This window comes from Anabrus simplex, chromosome 6, assembly GCF_040414725.1.
Source record: "Anabrus simplex isolate iqAnaSimp1 chromosome 6, ASM4041472v1, whole genome shotgun sequence".
Lineage (NCBI taxonomy): Eukaryota > Metazoa > Arthropoda > Insecta > Orthoptera > Tettigoniidae > Anabrus > Anabrus simplex.
Genome location: NC_090270.1, coordinates 296,893,224 through 296,911,450, shown reverse-complemented (window position 1 = coordinate 296,911,450; position 18,227 = coordinate 296,893,224). Strand labels below are relative to the sequence as shown.

Genomic DNA, 18,227 nt, shown 5'->3' with positions numbered 1-18,227 from the left:
TAGAAATACAAAGCACTAGAGGTCAAGGAGACATGTTGAACCTTTGTATTGAACTTTTTTAAATAAGAAAGCTGGGTTATGTCTTTCAGTGCTAGATGTATCTGCAAAACATGATGCAATGTGTTTGTCAATGAAAGAAAGAGGGAATCATTAAAATACCTCCATTAATGGAGACTGGGTACTATCAGTTTTTTTTTTTGCTATTTGTTTTACGTCGCACCGACATAGATATGTCTTATGGCGACGATGGGATAGGAAAGGTCTAGGAAGTGGAAGTAAGCGGCCGTGACTTTAATTAAGGTACAGCCCCGCATTTGCCTGGTGTGAAAATGAGAAACCACGGAAAACCATCTTCAGGGCTGTCGACAGTGGGGCTCGAACCCACTATCTCCTGATTACTGGATACTGGTCGCACTTAAACGACTGCAGCTATCGAGCTCGGTGGAAGAGTTTTGTCTACACTTATGATAATATAGTTGTGCCATTGTGGAAGACACATACTTTTTCCAAGTAGCTTTCTTACTCCCTTAAATCAAACAATGGATATAGAGAAGAATACAGTACGATATGCAGAGGCAGAATTTGGATGGTACTGTAAATACAGAGAGAGAGAGAGAGAGCACGACTGAGTAAACAGCAATCAGTCGCCAGTTATTGCATAGATTGTGTAATCGAATTAATGCACTCTTTAACTCTACTGTATTTTTACTTTGTTAGTGTTACACAATAAGTCAAAAATGAGAAAATATAAACAGAAGACATTGACTGTGGTTGAAAAAGCCAAAATAATTAAGAAACTAGACAAAGAAAAAAGTTTGAGGACAGCTTTATTTTATGGCATTGGATGAGTTACATTTTTTGACAATTTAGCAAATCAGGATAAAACTGAAGGGTTTATAAACAGTTTGAACACCAAGAGCAGCAACAGAAAAGTAATAAAATATGGTTAGTGCCCCTTTTTTACTGCTCCCTTATATGTACTACATCGGTAATGCCCCAAGCTACTCAGTGGATCCCAAGGTGTGCTCAGTCCACAGCATAAAAATACACCAACATTTATTTATACCTTGATTATGACATTTATTCTAAAAGACTATAAATGATAGGCAGACCACGAAGTAAGATTGATGAAAATATTTATTTATCTAAGACATATAATTACAAAAATTGATCAGAACAAACAAGTTTACATATGAAAAATGACCTTCAATAATATTTTTTCTCGATAGGGTTCATCATGATGCAAGCTCTATGGACCGACACAAGCATTTAAACATTAACATATTGGGCTTGAATTATAACACCTCACTGTTATGGCTATTTATGTTATTTAAGCATTTGAATGAATATTCGTGTTCCATGACTGTGTATGATATTGCACTGGAATGCTAGCCTTAAACCTGTATAATCATTTCAGGAAATTCCTAGTAGTAACTATACATAATAGCTTGAGTGGGTTAGCGATTACAATACACAACTCCTGCTGGAGTCAACAAATCGTTCGTGGATTGGGACCGCATACAACAAAATAACAAGAAATAATTGCACACAGGTTTTCAAATTTTTTCAAACACAATAAAACATGCAACTTTCACACCAACAATGATCTCAACGTTCCATGAAAGGAACTAGACTAAAATTCAATCACTTTTTCTTATTTTTACAAGTTGCTTTATGTCACACCAACATAGGTAGGTCTTATGGTGATGGTGGGACAGGAGTGGGAAGAAAATGGCCATGGTATTAATTAAGGTACAGCCCCGGCATTTGTCTGGTGTGAAAATGGGAAACCACAGAAAACCATCTTCAGGGCTGCCGACAGTGGAGTTCAAACCCACTATCTCCAGAAAACTGGATACTAGCCTCACTTACGTGACTGCAGCTACTGAGCTCAGTATTCAATCACTGTTAACGTTGTTTCCTGAAATAAATGACATGACACTTGAAATAAACTGACATGCTGTTGACTTAAATACACTCATAATTTCAAGGTTGGTTCCTGAAATAAATGACATGACACTTGGTATCTCAATTCTGCACTTGAATCCTAACTGAATTAGGACAGATAAAAATCATAAAGAACACACTAATAAATCATCAAATCACACAACTAGGAATGTGGTTGAAATATAACAATAGGCCACATTAACAAAAATTGTCCTTGATAGTCAATATTATCTTTGTCAGAACATACCCCGGCGGAATAAGACAACGCGGAGATCAACACTTCTAATGCAGGTAAGTAATTCTGGGATTCCAATTCCCAAACAAACAAACAAACAAACAAACAAACAAACAAACAAACAAACAAACAAACAAACAAACAAACAAACAAACAAACAAACAAACAAACAAACAAACAAACAAACGAATGGCACACTTGCCTCCAACTGGTTCAGGCTCAATTGACGATGCTGCAAATTTAAATAATACCCAAGCCAAGTCTATCACAAATATATACACGCACATTATGCTGGCCTTTAACTGATGCGTGGACTGACATTTGTAGATGAGTAAGCTTGAGTGGTGTCTTAAAAAATAGGAAAGATTACAATATGAAGTTAAAGCTGGAACTCAAAAGGACAAATTGGGGCAAATATTCATTTATAGGAAGGAGAGTTAGGGATTTGAATAACTTACCAAGAGAGATGTTCAATAAATCTCCAATTTCTTTGCAACCACTTAAGAAAAAGCTAAGAAAACAACAGATAGGGAATCTGCCACCTGGACGACTGCCCTAAATACAGATCAGTAGTGACTGATTGACTGAAGAACAACCTCCCCTTAATCAATGAATTAAATAATTCACACATCCTAAATTTTGTTTATATGATAACCAATTGATGACAATTTACAATATCCGATTCTCCCAATAATATCTTTGAATGTATCAAAGGTCATAATCCCGTGTACTATAATTTATACCATAGTGTCAATTAAATTTTAATTGATTCAAATGAAATCTTGATGACTGAAACTTAGCCATTGTTACCTCAACCTGACGTAATAAAATCAAGAATGTTACTGAACTGCATCTTTGACATTACTGAACATTTCCAAATAATAAATATTAAAATGATGACTTGAAATACAATTAACACATTAATAATTAGCTGCTTTGGAATAGAGATCCTGCTGATTCATAAAATATTCCTTCACTACAAAACACATACTTACACAGTGGAAATCGGGCGAAGACACTATCAGTCTGTGGAGCTATAATCTCCACAAAAACAGACATGTACATCCATACAAACTATTTATGTAACTCCTGATGAGCCTGTCCAGGCACTGAATGTGAGATCTGTTCAAATCCACCGCACTCACACTCATACATATGTATGCTGAAATCTGACTGCATGTTTGCACTTATAAATTCTCATCATTACTGAGTTTAATATAGATAATTTTACTTTAAACTCTGAAATGTACACAGCATCCCCATAACAAAACAAGATAAAAGTAGCCAAGAAAGCAAAACTAAATAATTAAATGAAAATTAAGTTAACCCATTTGGTTTAAGAGAAAAATACAAACACCATGACCTCATGCACGGGTCATTATTTATCTTACAATATTTACAATTAATTAGGAAATGACCACGAAAGAAAGGCTGAGTGTTGCAAGGCTGAAGTGGCTAGGACACATTAAGCGGATGAAGGTGACTCAAACTCCAAGGAAGTATTTTGAAAAGATCGCTCTGGAACAAAGACCAATTGTAGACCCTAGGAAAAGGTGGTTAGACCAGATAAAAGAGGAGAAACGTGGGATGTCTTAGAGAGAAAAGAAGCATACCAAGACCATAATAAACGGAGGCACATTGTTCTTAAACATCCTACACGGCTTGCTGGAAGGAATTAATTATGATGATGATGAATTAGGAAATTATTCCACATTTTAATGAAAACTTAGGAAATCATCCTATTAAATTAGGCTTTAAAATGATCCTATTCCTCAGGTGACTACATAAGTGTACATTATAAAATCATATAAAATCGAGTACTCATTCTCAGTCAGCTTCACCTCCAGCCAGGCTACTCCACAGTTTCGGTGACTACACATCACTGCGGTAGAATCAGCAAGCAAGATGAAAGATTTCCGCCACGGCTTCATATCTGCAAGTCTAGTTTACAACACTCGCACTGATGTCTTCTTTCTTGTGTCTCCTGCCCACTCGTAAATACTCACAATTGTTTCCTGTAGTTGCCTAGACTACGCGGCACTAACAGAACGGGAGTCCAACGAAGAAACTTGTATATTCCCACTGAGCATTATCTTTGTCTCTGCCTATCATATGCCCCACTTCCCCTCCCTTCTCTGAAGCACAGCAGCGGGCGGCGGTTTGTGCTCTAGAACAGAAAATACGGCGAGTTTGTCAATTTGAATCACGTGCCCGGAAGTAATAAAGTAACCTCATTTTCTAGAAAAGAAGAATTTTTTCCGCCAATCCGACTGCGCCATAATTCTTTTTATAACACGAAGAGCATCCCTGATGTTTTAAATGGTATAATTCAGATACATCCTGTGTAATTTTTATTCATAGTGGCATATGAAAATATTAATAATCTTGACCACAGTGGCCGGTTTTGATCCGTATTGACTTGATCACAACAAATATGTAGGTCGAAATATGTAGTCGAATACGATACAGACTTTATTCTATTGTGTTTTATCGTATTCGATTGGATGCAATTTAATTCCATGCATCCACTCTTGGATTTTTTAAATGTCAAATTGTATCGGCAATAGTTTTGGATTTCTTAATGGTCTTTTATTAGGTCTTTTTGTGTACAGGAATTTTAATTTTAATTTGACTAGCTGATGAGGAGAATATATATAGATTCTCGAAACATGTACTAAACTTATGTAAATAAATATAAATAATTAATATTTAGTACCTCCTCTGTGAACCATGTGACCTTGCCGCGGTGGGGAGGCTTGCATGTCCCAATGATGCAGATAGCCGAGCCGCAGGTGCAACCATATCAGATGGGTATCTGTTGAGAGACCAGACTAACGAATGGTTCATCAAAAGGGGGTAGCAGCCTTTCGGTAGTTGCAAGGGCGGAAGCCTAGATGATTGACCGATACGGCCTTGTAATAATAGTCGACATGGCTTAGCTGTGTTGATACTGCTACACGGTTGAAAGCAACGGGAAACTACAGCCGTAACTAACTCCCGAGGACATGCAGCTCTCTCTGTATGAATGATGTACTGATGATGGCTTCCTCCTGGGTAAAATATTCCGGAGGTAAACTAGTCCCCCATTCGGATCTCCGGGTGGGGACTACACGAGAGGGGGCGATCATCAGAAAGATGGATACTGACAGTCTGCGAGTCGGAGCGTGGAATGTTAGAAGTTTGAATCATTGTGGTAGGTTAGAGAATCTGAAAAGGGAGATGGATAGGCTAAAGTTAGATGTAGTTGGTATAAGTGAAGAACGTTGGCAGGAAGAACAAGATTTTTGGTCAGGCGACTACCGAATCATCAACACACAATCAAACAGGGGAAATGCAGGAGTTGGTTTAATAATGAATAAGAAAATAGGGCAGCGGATAAGCTACTACGACCAGCATAGTGAAAGAATTATTGTCGTCAAGATAGACACCAAACCAATGCCCACCACAATAGTGCAGGTCTATATGCCTACTAGTTTCAGCGGATGATGAAGAAATCGAAAGAATATATGAGGAGATAGAAGATTTAATACAATATGTAAAAGGTGACGAGAATCTAATTGTGATGGGAGACTGGAATACAGTGGTAGGCCAAGGAAGAGAAGGTAGTACAGTAGGAGAATTTGGATTGGGACAAAGGAACGAAAGAGGAAGTCGGCTGGTTGAATTCTGCACTGATCATAATTTAGTCCTTGCCAATACAGTACTTGGTTCAAACACCACAAACGACAGCTGTATACGTGGACGAGACCTGGAGACACTGGAAGGTATCAAATAGACTTCATTATGATTAGGCAGAGATTCAGAAACCAGGTGATGGATTGCAAAACTTTCCCAGGAGCAGACGTGGACTCTGACGATAACTTGTTGGTCATGAAATGCCATCTGAAGTTGAAGAAATTGAAGAAAGGAAAGAATGCAAAAAGATGGGATCTAGACAAGTTGAAAGACAAGAGTGTGAGGGATTGTTTCAAGGAACATGTTGCACAAGGACTAAATGAAAAGGCTGAAGGAAACACTATAGAGGAAGAGTGGAGAGTCATGAAAAATGAAGTCAGTAGGGCTGCTGAAGAAATGTTAGGAAGGAAGAAAAGATCAACTAAGAATCAGTGGATAACTCAGGAGATACTAGACCTGATTGATGAACGACGAAAATACAAGAATGCTAGAAATGAAGAGGGCAGAAAAGAATACAGGCGATTAAAGAATGAAGTGGATAGAAAGTGCAAGGTAGCTAAGGAAGACTGGCTGAACGAGAAGTGCAAGGATGTCGAAGGCTGTATGGTCCTGGGAAAGGTAGATGCTGCATACAGGAAAATCAAGGAAACCTTTGGAGAAAGGAAATCTAGGTGTATGAATATTAAGAGCTCAGATGTAAAGCCACTTCTAGGGAAAGAAGACAAAGCAGAAAGATGGCAGGAGCATATCCAACAGTTGTATCAAGGTAAAGATGTAGATAATTTGGTTCTGGAATATGAAGAGGCTGTTGATGCTGATGAAATGGGAGACCCAATTTTGAGGTCAGAGTTTGACAGAGCTGTGAGTGACCTCAATAGGAACAAGGCACCTGGAATTGATGACATTCCCTCTGAATTACTGACTGCCTTAGGAGAAACCAGCATGGCAAGGTTATTTCATTTAGTGTGCAAGATGTATGAGACAGGAGAAGTCCCATCCGATTTTCGGAAGAATGTTGTTATACCTATTCCCAAGAAAGCCGGTGCTGACAGGTGTGAAAACTACCGCACCATTAGTTTAGTATCTCATGCCTGCAAAATTTTAACACGTATTATTTACAGAAGAATGGAAAACAAGTTGAAGCTGAGTTGGGAGAAGATCAATTTGGCTTCAGAAGAAATGTAGGAACACGTGAAGCAATCCTGACTTTACGTCGGATCTTAGAGGATCGAATCAAGAAGGACAAGCCCACGTACATGGCATTCGTAGATCTAGAAAAGGCATTCGATAATGTTGATTGGACCAAGCTATTTATGATTCTGAAGATGATAGGGATCAGATACCAAGAACGAAGAATTATCTACAATCTGTATAAAAATCAGTCTGCAGTGATAAGAATTGAGGGCTTTGAAAAAGCAGCAGCAATCCAGAAAGGAGTGAGGCAAGGCTGCAGTTTGTCCCCTCTCCTTTTCAATGTTTACATAGAACAGGCAGTAAAGGAAATCAAAGAGAAATTTGGAAAGGGAATCACAGTCCAAGGAGAGGAAATCAAAACCTTGAGATTTGCCGATGATATTGTTATTTTATCTGAGACTGCAGAAGATCTCGAGAAGCTGCTGAATGGTATGGATGAAGTCTTGGGTAAGGAGTACAAGATGAAAATAAATAAGTCCAAAACAAAAGTAATGGAGTGCAGTCGAACGAAGACAGGTGATGCAGGAAATATTAGATTAGGAAATGAAGTCTTAAAGGAAGTAGATGAATATTGTTACTTGGGTAGTAAAATAACTAACGATGGCAGAAATAAGGAGGACATAAAATGCAGACTAGCACAAGCAAGGAAGAGCTTTCTTAAGAAAAGAAATTTGCACACTTCAAACATTGATATAGGAATTAGAAAGATGTTTTTGAAGAGTTTCGTGTGGAGCGTGGCATTGTATGGAAGTGAAACATGGACGATAACTAGCTCAGAAAGAAAGAGAATAGAAGCTTTTGAAATGTGGTGTTACAGAAGAATGCTGAAGGTGAGATGGATAGATCGAATCACGAATGAAGAGATAGTGAATCGAATTGGTGAGAGGAGATCGATTTGGCTAAATTTGACGAGAAGAAGAGATAGAATGATAGGACACATCTTAAGACACCCAGGACTTGTTCAGTTGGTTCTTGAAGGAAGTGTAGGTGGTAAGAACAGTAGGGGAAGACCAAGGTATGAATATGACAAGCAGATTAGAGCAGATGTAAGATGCAATAGTTACGTAGAAATGAAAAGGTTAGCACAGGATAGGGTGGCATGGAGAGCTGCATCAAACCAGTCTATGGACTGATGACTCAAACAACAATATTTAGTATTGACTAGGCATACCTACATATTTGTTATGTGGAAATATTTCAAAATGTTATGATATGTTTGGGAAGAGCACACGTCAGACTTTCATTTACTCCACCATTACATATAATTTTTATTTGTTGTACCCAACTAAGTAGCACATTTGAACTTATTGGCACTTTTTCTGTTTTTCTTCTTCTTTTCCCAATCTCTCTTCATCCTCTCACTGTGTTTTTTTTACATTGCTCAGTCCATCCTGTATTTAGTCGGGAGGGTTTTACAGAAAATTTGTGTATGTGAAATAAGGTTCTGAATAATAATAATAATAATAATAATAATAATAATAATAATAATAATAATAATAATAATAATAATAATAATAATAATAATAATAATAATAATAATAATAATAATAATAATAATAATAATAATAATAATAATAATAATAATAATAATAATAATAATAATAATAATAATAATAATAATAATAATAATAATAATAATAATAATAATAATAATAATAATAATAATAATAATAATAATAATAATAATAATAATAATAATAATAATAATAATAATAATAATAATAATAATAATAATAATAATAATAATAATAATAATGTCAAGATCAAGGAAGCACTACTACAGTAATTTATTACCTTTTTGATGCTAGAAGAATCTCTGGTGCTCGGTACCAGCGTGTGGCAACATAATCTGTAAGAGATGGATCACTGAATCCATCCCCATCATCATTCACAGATTTCAGAGAGCGTGCCAGGCCAAAATCAGCAATCTTTACTCGACATCTAGTGTCGAGCAGTATGTTGGATGGCTGGTGAAACGTGAAACCAGATTAGTATTTATTCTTAGATCACTAAAGACACCTTCAATAAATTAATATAAGACACCACAGGACTCCAAAACTATGACTCAATTTAAACAAGTTATCATCAAACTCTCATGCAAACAACTGGAAGAGAATCAATACCTACAATTATTACAACAAACTTTATTTGCTACTCAAATGAGAGGAATGTTCATTGCTACTACTGAGATTTTGTATTATAACTAAACATTATAGGAAAATCCCAAAACATATATACTGTATATATTTTTTACAATTACTTTACATTCTCATCGACACGGGATAGGAAAGAGCTAGGAGTGGGAAGGAAGTGGCCATGGCCAATATCAAGGTATAGCTCCAGTACCTGCCTGGTGTGAAAAATGGGAAACCACAGAAAACCATCTTCAGGGCTGCTGACAGGGAGAAGTTTGATAGATTGCTAACTTCTTTGAAATCTTTGAGAAAAGACTAGGTAAACAACTGATAGGGAATAACTGTATGATAGTCCTAAATGTAGATCAGTGGCAATTGATTGAATGTGCTCTAGCTACTTAGGATACTGCAAAGATAATCTATCAATCTCTGGTTTCTTATGAATAACAGTACTGTCCATGACAGTAATGAACAGCAATGGTGAGAGTGCGCTCCCTTGTTGGACACCCTGTGTGGTATTAAACCATTCTGAATGGCCGTCCCCAATATGAACACAGCTGCTACACTTGTGGTACAGAATCTGGACCTTGCCTATGAGATATTCAGGCACTCCCATCTCTCTGAGGCACTTTCATATGACTGGTCTAGGCACCCTATCATATGCCTTTTCTAGGTCTAACAATACTACAATTAGGTCTGTTGTTCTTCTATTGGTTCTAAATCCATGCTGTTCTTCTTCCAGGACATGTTCTATCACTGCTCAGAGTCTTATTAAACAAGTTTACAAAATGACTCTCTGGATATTTTTTGACGAAGTGACTGACGAAATGGATATTTTCAGCAAGAATCTCCCACCGCAAATACAACTAATGATACATTAAACTTAACTGAGGAAATTTTTGAAGACCATGTTATTAGTATGGACTTATGGCCATCACGGTCCCCATCATTTTTATTTATGGGAGAGCTTAAAAAATAAAGTGTATGCAAGAAACTCTCACAGGTTGGTTGAACTGAAAGAACATATCCAGAGAGAAATAGCCTTAATTATGGAAGACGGACTTATACGTGAGAATCGGAGTTTCCTAAGACGATGCCAGAAATGTGTGGATGCAGGCGGAGAACATTTCCAACATCTCCTGTCATAAGGTACAGGTTATTTTGTTAATTTTAATTGTTATCTCATCTCATGTAAGGATAAAGTGAGCGAAGCGCTGTGAGGATCAACTTGTAGGATTCCAGTAAGATATAGCAGATACAGTGAGTTTCTCTCATCGGTTAGCCAGCAGGAGCGCCCAGCTTACCTGCCTTCCGTTGACTCATCACTTCCTGTTATCCAGCGACAGCATGGGAATGCCTGCACTTCACAGTTCAGGTCCGTGCTTGAAACGTGTATTAAGTGTTGATCTGTTGCTCCAACGGTTCTCAAGATGTGAAGTGTTACTTCGGGATATAATTCTCATAATGCCTCCACAAGTGTAAATGGTAGAGGATAGGGTATTTGTGTACGATAATTATGCGAAAACAGAGTCTTGCAGGGAAGTTGTTAGGAGATTTATAACACAATTTCCAGGTGTAAGCCCTCCACATAGACACACTTTGCAGAAACTCATAAACAAATTGAGAGGAACTGCTTCTTTACTTGATAAGAAACGAAGTGTTAAAAAAAAGTGTACCTAACGAGGAAAAAGTAATGAAATTGCAGAAAGATTAGAACATATACCTAAAAAATCCCTAAGACGAGTTGGATAAGAAGCCAGGGTTTCAAAGAGCTCGGCATGGTGGACTACGAAAATGTTAAAGTTGAAACCATACACGGTAACTGTAGTACACGAACTGCATCCACGTGAACATGATAAGTGGGTATGTTTTTGTAATTGGATGTTGCAAAATATTCATGATGAAATAATTGATCCACGGATAATATTTTTCTCTGACGAAGCAGGGTTCTATTTACATGGGTATGTTTCGATGCAGAATAACAGATATTGGAGTACAGAAAAACCCCATCTCATATACGAAATTCCTCTACATGACGAACGGATCAGAGTATGGTCCACAGTGAATGGATACAGAACTATAAGACCTATCTTTTTTTCAGGGCACAATTAATGCACAAAGATACAGGAATAATATACTCAAACCATTTTTTTGACGAATTGACTGCCAAAATGGATATTTTCAGCAAGAATCTGCCACCGTGAATACAGCTAATGACACATTAAACTTAACTGAGGAAATTTTTGAAGTCTGTGTTATTAGTATGGACTTAGGGCCGTCATGGTCCCCAGATTTAACTGTTCGTGACTTATTTATGGGAGAGCTTAAAAAATAAAGTGTATGCAAGAAACTCTCACAGGTTGGATGAACTGAAAGAACATATCCAGAGAGAAATAGCTCAATTATGGAAGACGGACTATACATGAGAATCGGAGTTTCCTAGGACGATGACAGAAATGTGTGGATGCAGAAGGAGAACATTTCCAACATCCCCTGTCATAAGGTACAAGTTTATTTTCTTAATTCTTAATTTTAATTGTTATCTCATCTCATGTACGGACAAAGTGAGCGAAGCACTATCCTTGTTGCTATGCTGTGGAGTGGGGAGTGATGAGTCAATGGAAGGCAGATAAGCTGGGCGCGCCTGCCCGCCAACCGATGAGAGAAACTCGCTGTATTTTAGATTAGCGGAATTTTACTGGAACAGACACTATGGTTGAGTTAACTTAATTTTTTTTTTTTTTGTGACACAGAGTGCACCACCAGAGATCTTTAACATGCCAACAATGACATGGAGTGTTAAGTTTTTGACCTTCCTTGAAAATTCTACTCCTCAGCTGGGATCGCACACACAAACTTGGGATCACGAGCCCAGACACAGTAATACTGATCCACTGAGACAGCTATTTCAGCAATTAACTCTTTGCTGTCCCTAACATTCCAGAGCGCTCGAATATTATCACCCGCCTGTCGTGCTGAACGATCCAAAGCGCTCGTCCTACTCACGTTCATTAGAAGTGTGTTGACAGAAATATCGGTCTTGTGAAACCATACTGTATTCCCTTGACTCAGCAAGCTGTCAGGACCTTGTTGACAGCATTTCCTGTGTATAATTCCCAAGCAGACCTACTTTTAAACATCAACTTTAGTCAGAGATTATTCTTGTTCAACTTCACACCGAATCATCAATAAAGTTTTTAGACTATCATTACTTCAAAAACACATCCGTACAAGAATCTACAAAACCTTGGCAAGACCTGTACTTTGCTTTGGAAGTGAAGCGTGGACCGTGAGGAAATGTGTACAGCTGAAATGAAATACATGCGGCGAACAGCAGGAGTCACTAAGTGGGAACACGAAAGAAATACAGAAGTGCTGAATGACCTTAAAAGCAGACCTATATTGGAATACATCTATGAATACCAGAGAAATTGGGTAGAACACCTAAACAGGATGGACAGAAGCAAGATCCTCAAAGCAGTCATAAACTACTGCCCCAGTGGGAAGAGATCTCTGGGACGCCCCAGGAAGAGATGGCATCAAAATGCAAATCTTTTATATAAACCGTAACAGTTCTTTTACTGGACTAATACATGAAAGGATGATGATGATGATACGACAATATGAGAAAACAAGTAAAACACCGAGGATAAAATCATTTTCGATTACTCTTCTTTAGTATTAATGAACTTGATCATTTTCGGTTCTTATTAGATCCATATTGACTATTAATTATTCACCATCTTGTGAGAAACAGGGCTAGTAGAATTCCACATGAAGATATGGTTTAGACAAAGACAAGAACTGTTGAGATTTTAATGTGTTGCTTTAAAGTAGATATTTTATTTTTAGGTTTTATGTGTTCTAAATTCAAGCTTTTTGTTAGGGATTTTAACAGGTTTTTTATTATCGCTGAAGAAGAGAATACATCTAGTTCTTGAAACATGTACGATGGTAGTATGAATTAAATTAATAAGCAGTATATACCAATTATATAATCAATTGTATTAACAGGCAGACCTTTATTAGCCCCGTTCCTCACAGGTTGGTGAATTACTCTTCTTTATTTCTACACCTGCACTGATAAAAATTAATAACAAACCTCTTATAATTCCAATTATTATGTAGAAAAGGTTACTGTACCTTAAGTTATTTCTTTTTTCCCCACAACAATCAATGCATTTCTTTCTACTGACAGAAGTTGTTAGATGATTACTACTAAGTATTTATGTTTAATTTATACTTTTAAATACAAATATTCAGTGATGATCACTTTAAGCAGAGGACAGGTAGGAACATTTAGAATCATACACCATGATTTTCTTTTGTTGAACCAAAATACAAAAATGCTATTATCACAACTGGATAGAGTTCTTTTTTTAACAGTCGAATCTAGTCAATTAGTAATTAAGGCAAAAACAGCAAACAGAAGCACAGTGATTTCATACTCACTTTCTGATCACGGTGAATGACATTTCCTGAATGAATGTATATAGTTGCCTTTATTAACTGATACATTATATAACGTTTGTGTACATCTTGTAGAATGTCTCCTTTTTGAATTACATTATGTAGATCTGTGTCTGAAAATCAAGAGAAAAGGCCTAAAGCTTTTGTAGGGAACTGTAGTCATATACAAAATTAATAAAATTAATTTATATAAATCTGACAGCAAGTTTCATTTAAATTCAAACAGAATATTTGAGAATCTACCAAAGGAGATTTTTAAAAGAAAAAAAATATTCACATTAAATGCAGAAGTGATCATAAAAATAAAATGCAATAATTGACGGATATAACAAAAGATAAACTGCAGCAGAAAAAATTACCAACATAAACTATAGAAATGTTCATGAAAATATTGCTATTATTTCACTAAAGACCTTGCAGGTTAATAACATTAGGCACAGCGAAAGATAAATGATATTCAAATTATCTAGGATTCAAAGCGGAGACGGGACAGATTTTTCTCCGGGTACTCTGGTTTTCCCTGTCATAATTCATTTCAGCAACACTCTCCAATGTCATTTCATCTGTCATTCATTAATCATTGCCCCAGAGGAGTGCGACAAGCTTCGGCAGCCAGCACAATTCCTATCCTTGCCGCTAGATGGGGGCTTCATTCATTCCATTCCTGACCCAGTCGAATGACTGGAAACAGGCTGTGGATTTTCATTTTCATTATCTAGGATTGCTTTTAAGGACAGATGCGTCTATTGGGAATGCCAAGGACCCACCAACCCAACACAAGAAGCAAACTTACTTTTATAATCTAATATAATTAAGCACGGGTCATTTTCCATACTTCCTGTGAATACTGTCACTGGCTAAAATAAAATTTAATATGACATCATTCCCAGACTTCATAACCAACCAACACAATAAAATAAGTCCTAAACAATGTGGCCCAATGGCTGACACGAGACAGCGCTCCTACATGGATGCTCATTCCATCCGAGAGGCTCTCTACCCAACATCCCTGATGTGTTAGACCAATGGTTTTTGTCACTAACCAGGAAATGCCCAGACCAACAAAAACCCATAAAGAAAACAAAAGGGTTGGCAACAGTTTGCTGGAAGTAGGTACACTGTGCATTGCAGGTGGAGCAGCTAAGAAATAAATGAAGACAGCCATGCCACAGCTAGAAGCATGAGCACCACATGGAACTTCTAGGTATTATTTTTGCAGGTCCTGAAGTGAACTAATGCCAAAATATTTAATGTCAATCAATCAATCAATCAATCAATCAATCAATCAATCAATCAATCAATCAATCAATCAATCAATCAATCAATCAATCAATCAATCAATCAATCATCTGCAATTAGGGCTGTCACACAGGTGGCATATTCCATATCAATTGTTTACCTAGCTTTTTTCGAAACATTTTCAAAGAACTTGGATATTTATCGAAGATTTCCCTTGATTAATTATCCCAATCTTTTACTCCTTGTCCTATAAATGAATACTTGCCCAAATTTGTCTGCTCGAATTTATCTTCATGTTATGATCTTTACTACTTTTAAAATTTCCACTCATGTTTATTTCGTCTACTAATATCATTCAACACCCTCTCTCCACTGACAGTTAAAACATACCACATAGTCCAGCATCTCGTCTCCTTACTCCCAAGTCTTCCCACCCCAAAGTCTGCAACATTTTCCTAACAATACCCTCCTTCGTCACAAATCACCCAGAATAAATTGTGCTGCTTTCTTTAGGATCTTACCCAGTTCTCGTATCAAGTAGTCCTTGTGTGCGTCCCATACACTGAACCACATTCTAATTGGGGTCATATCAGGGACTCATATGCTCTCTCCTTTACATCCTTACTGCAACCCCTAAATACCCTCACAACCATGTGACAAGGTCTGTAACCTATCTTAACAACCTCGTTAATATGATTACGCTAATGAAGATCATTCCTTATATTAACACCTACGTACTTACAGTGATCCCCACGAGGTTCTATCTCCCCATCAACACAGTAATTGAAAATGAGGACTTTTCCTCTTGGTGAAACTTGCAACCTAACCTTTCATCCTATGACCATTATACCATTGTCCGCTGTCTATCTCACCACAATGTCTAGGTCCCACTGCAGTCGCTCACAATCCTGCAACTCATTGACTATCTATACAGTACAGTGTTCCCCCCAAAAATGTTCATCAGCCAGGTGGCAGGAATGAGTAGTCAGGTGGGGAATATTATGTAATAAATGAATATGATAACATTTCAAATTATTCCCTTCCGGGTAAACATTAACTGCAAACAAGCCTCTGTGGCTCAAGCGGCAGTGTGCCGACCTCTCACCGCAGGGTTCCGTGGTTCAAATCCCAGTCACTCCATGTGAGATTTGTGCTGAACAAAGTGGAGGTGTGACAGGTTTTCCTCTGGTTACTCCAGTTTTCCCTATCATCTTTCATTCCAGCAACGCACTCCAATATTATTTCATTTCATCTGTCAGTAATTATTTATTGCCCCAGAGGAGTGCGACAGGCTTAGACAGCCAGCACAATTCCTATCCTCACCGCTAGATGGGGCTTCATTCATTCCATTCCTGGAGCAGTCGAATGACTGGAAACACGCTGTGGATTTTCAAACATTAACTGCAAAACTGAACTATTTTTGTGTTATTATCACGAACAAGTCATAGCAGGCTTTTCATTCATAATCCAGTAGCAACGGGTTACCACTCGGTTGCAGTAGAGTGCCATACGGGTTTGTGACGGCATGCGGAATCTAGTGCTCGTATGCAATTCCATGCTAATCTACGCACAGCTCACACATGACACTACATGACAGTCAAGGTAAAACTTGAAACTCTGATGTAGTTGATGCAATTATGCTGACAATAATGAATGTTTATCACTTAAATAAACAGTTATATAGTATTTAAATTTCAATTTGGAACATTCAATGACTCAAATGTGTATTAATACAAGGGTAATCCCAAAAATAAGGTCTCCTATATTTTTATAAATACAGAACTCTGTTCGTGTGGCTGTTGATCATGATATTGTGAAGAGTGCTTCCCGCGCTTGCATATAAACATGCGCACGTCACGCTGAGGCACTCAGTCTTGGCTTGGCAGCCGTTGAGAATGGAGCTCTCGTTGAATGTTACTGCCAAGTGCGAAGCGTGCGCAGTTATTCGGTTTTTGAACATAAGGTACTGAACCGATTAAAATCTATCGCCAATTGACGGAAGTGTATGGTGAGTTGTGCATGGATGTCAAAAATGTTCGAGACAGTTGTGAAAGTTGAGCAAATCATGTGTGAAGATCGGCGGAAGGACACAATTTCATCAACAATCCCCTCAAAGTCACGTCCAAAAAACAGTCAGACCAGAGTTTTCCACAAGCGGAAGTGAGAGTTCTCTTGGTGACTCCATCCCAGGCTTTATTGATGATATTCAGGCAATTCACGATGGGGAAATGTTTTCTCCCAAACTCACGGAGGGTAAGGTTTATTCCTTCAGTCACTTCGAAGCATCGCTGAAATAGTGCTTTGGTGTATAGCTTCTTGAAGTTCGAAATGACTTGCTGATCCATAGGCTGGAGTAGTGTTGGTAGGAAGGAACTTACCCTTAACGAACTTGAATTCCTCCAGTAAGTCGTCCTTAAGGCCTCAAAGCCTGGAGGATGAGCGGGAGCATTGTCCATAACCAGCAAGACTTTGAGCGGCTGTTTATTTTCTGAAAGGTATTTCTTCAAAACAGAACCAAAGACCACGTTCATCTATTCAACAAAGGCACAGGGGAAAAGAAAACATAGGCACAGGTAACGCTCGTATTGCGGAACCACACTCGCTTATCAAGTTACAATTTATTTAAAATGTTTGCTCGTCTTGCAAAACAATCGTAGACCAAGTTACTCGCATTCCGAGGTTTCACTGTATATACCTGTTTTCACACCCTTCAATAACTGCCATAAACCCATCCTGTAGGCTGTTTAAATATTTAATTACCATTTTCTGTTGATCATACCTGCTTTTTAAATATTTCCCCATGCCTCTCTTATCAATCATATGGTATAGCCTAATAGTCCTACTTTCACATCATTCCTTCCCACAACATTTACAGTATTTTCAACTAAGACAAAGGCAGCTTCATGATCACTTATACCGTCTATCATTTCAGTTTCTCTATAGAGTTCATCTTTTTTTATCAACACCATGTTAACAATATTTTTTCCTCTAGTTGTTTCTATAACTTACTGATTCAGCTGTCCTTCCCATAGTAACTTATTCACCATTTGTTCATTATGCTTTCGCATTCCCTTCCCCGTTAACCCTTGGTAAGTTAAGATCAACTAAGGTAGGTTGAATGGATACTTAATAATAATACTTAATTTTTAATTTTTTTAAAAATTGCTAGTCTATATATTTATGTAACACAACCCAGCTTAAAATGTAAGTACAATATAAAAAGTACATGTTTCATTCCTAATATACCGGGCGAGTTGGCCGTGCGGTTAGGGGCGCATGGCTTTAAGCTTGCATCCGGGAGATAGTGGGTTCAAATCCCAATGTCAGGAGCC

General features: G+C 37.6%; 1 protein-coding gene across 6 annotated transcripts in view; it reads right to left on the bottom strand.

Moving 5' to 3' along the window:
* The window catches only part of LOC136875759 (mitogen-activated protein kinase 15), a 273,592-nt gene that overhangs the window by 127,371 nt on the left and 127,994 nt on the right, over positions 1 to 18,227 (bottom strand). For all 6 annotated transcript variants that reach the window (XM_067149337.2, XM_068228451.1, XM_067149338.2 and 3 more), the window contains 2 exons: positions 13,639 to 13,769; positions 8,846 to 9,018 (listed from right to left, as the gene is read on the bottom strand). In XM_067149337.2, the coding sequence (XP_067005438.2) occupies positions 8,846 to 9,018; positions 13,639 to 13,769 (304 nt within the window). The remainder of the gene's footprint in view (positions 1 to 8,845; positions 9,019 to 13,638; positions 13,770 to 18,227) is intronic.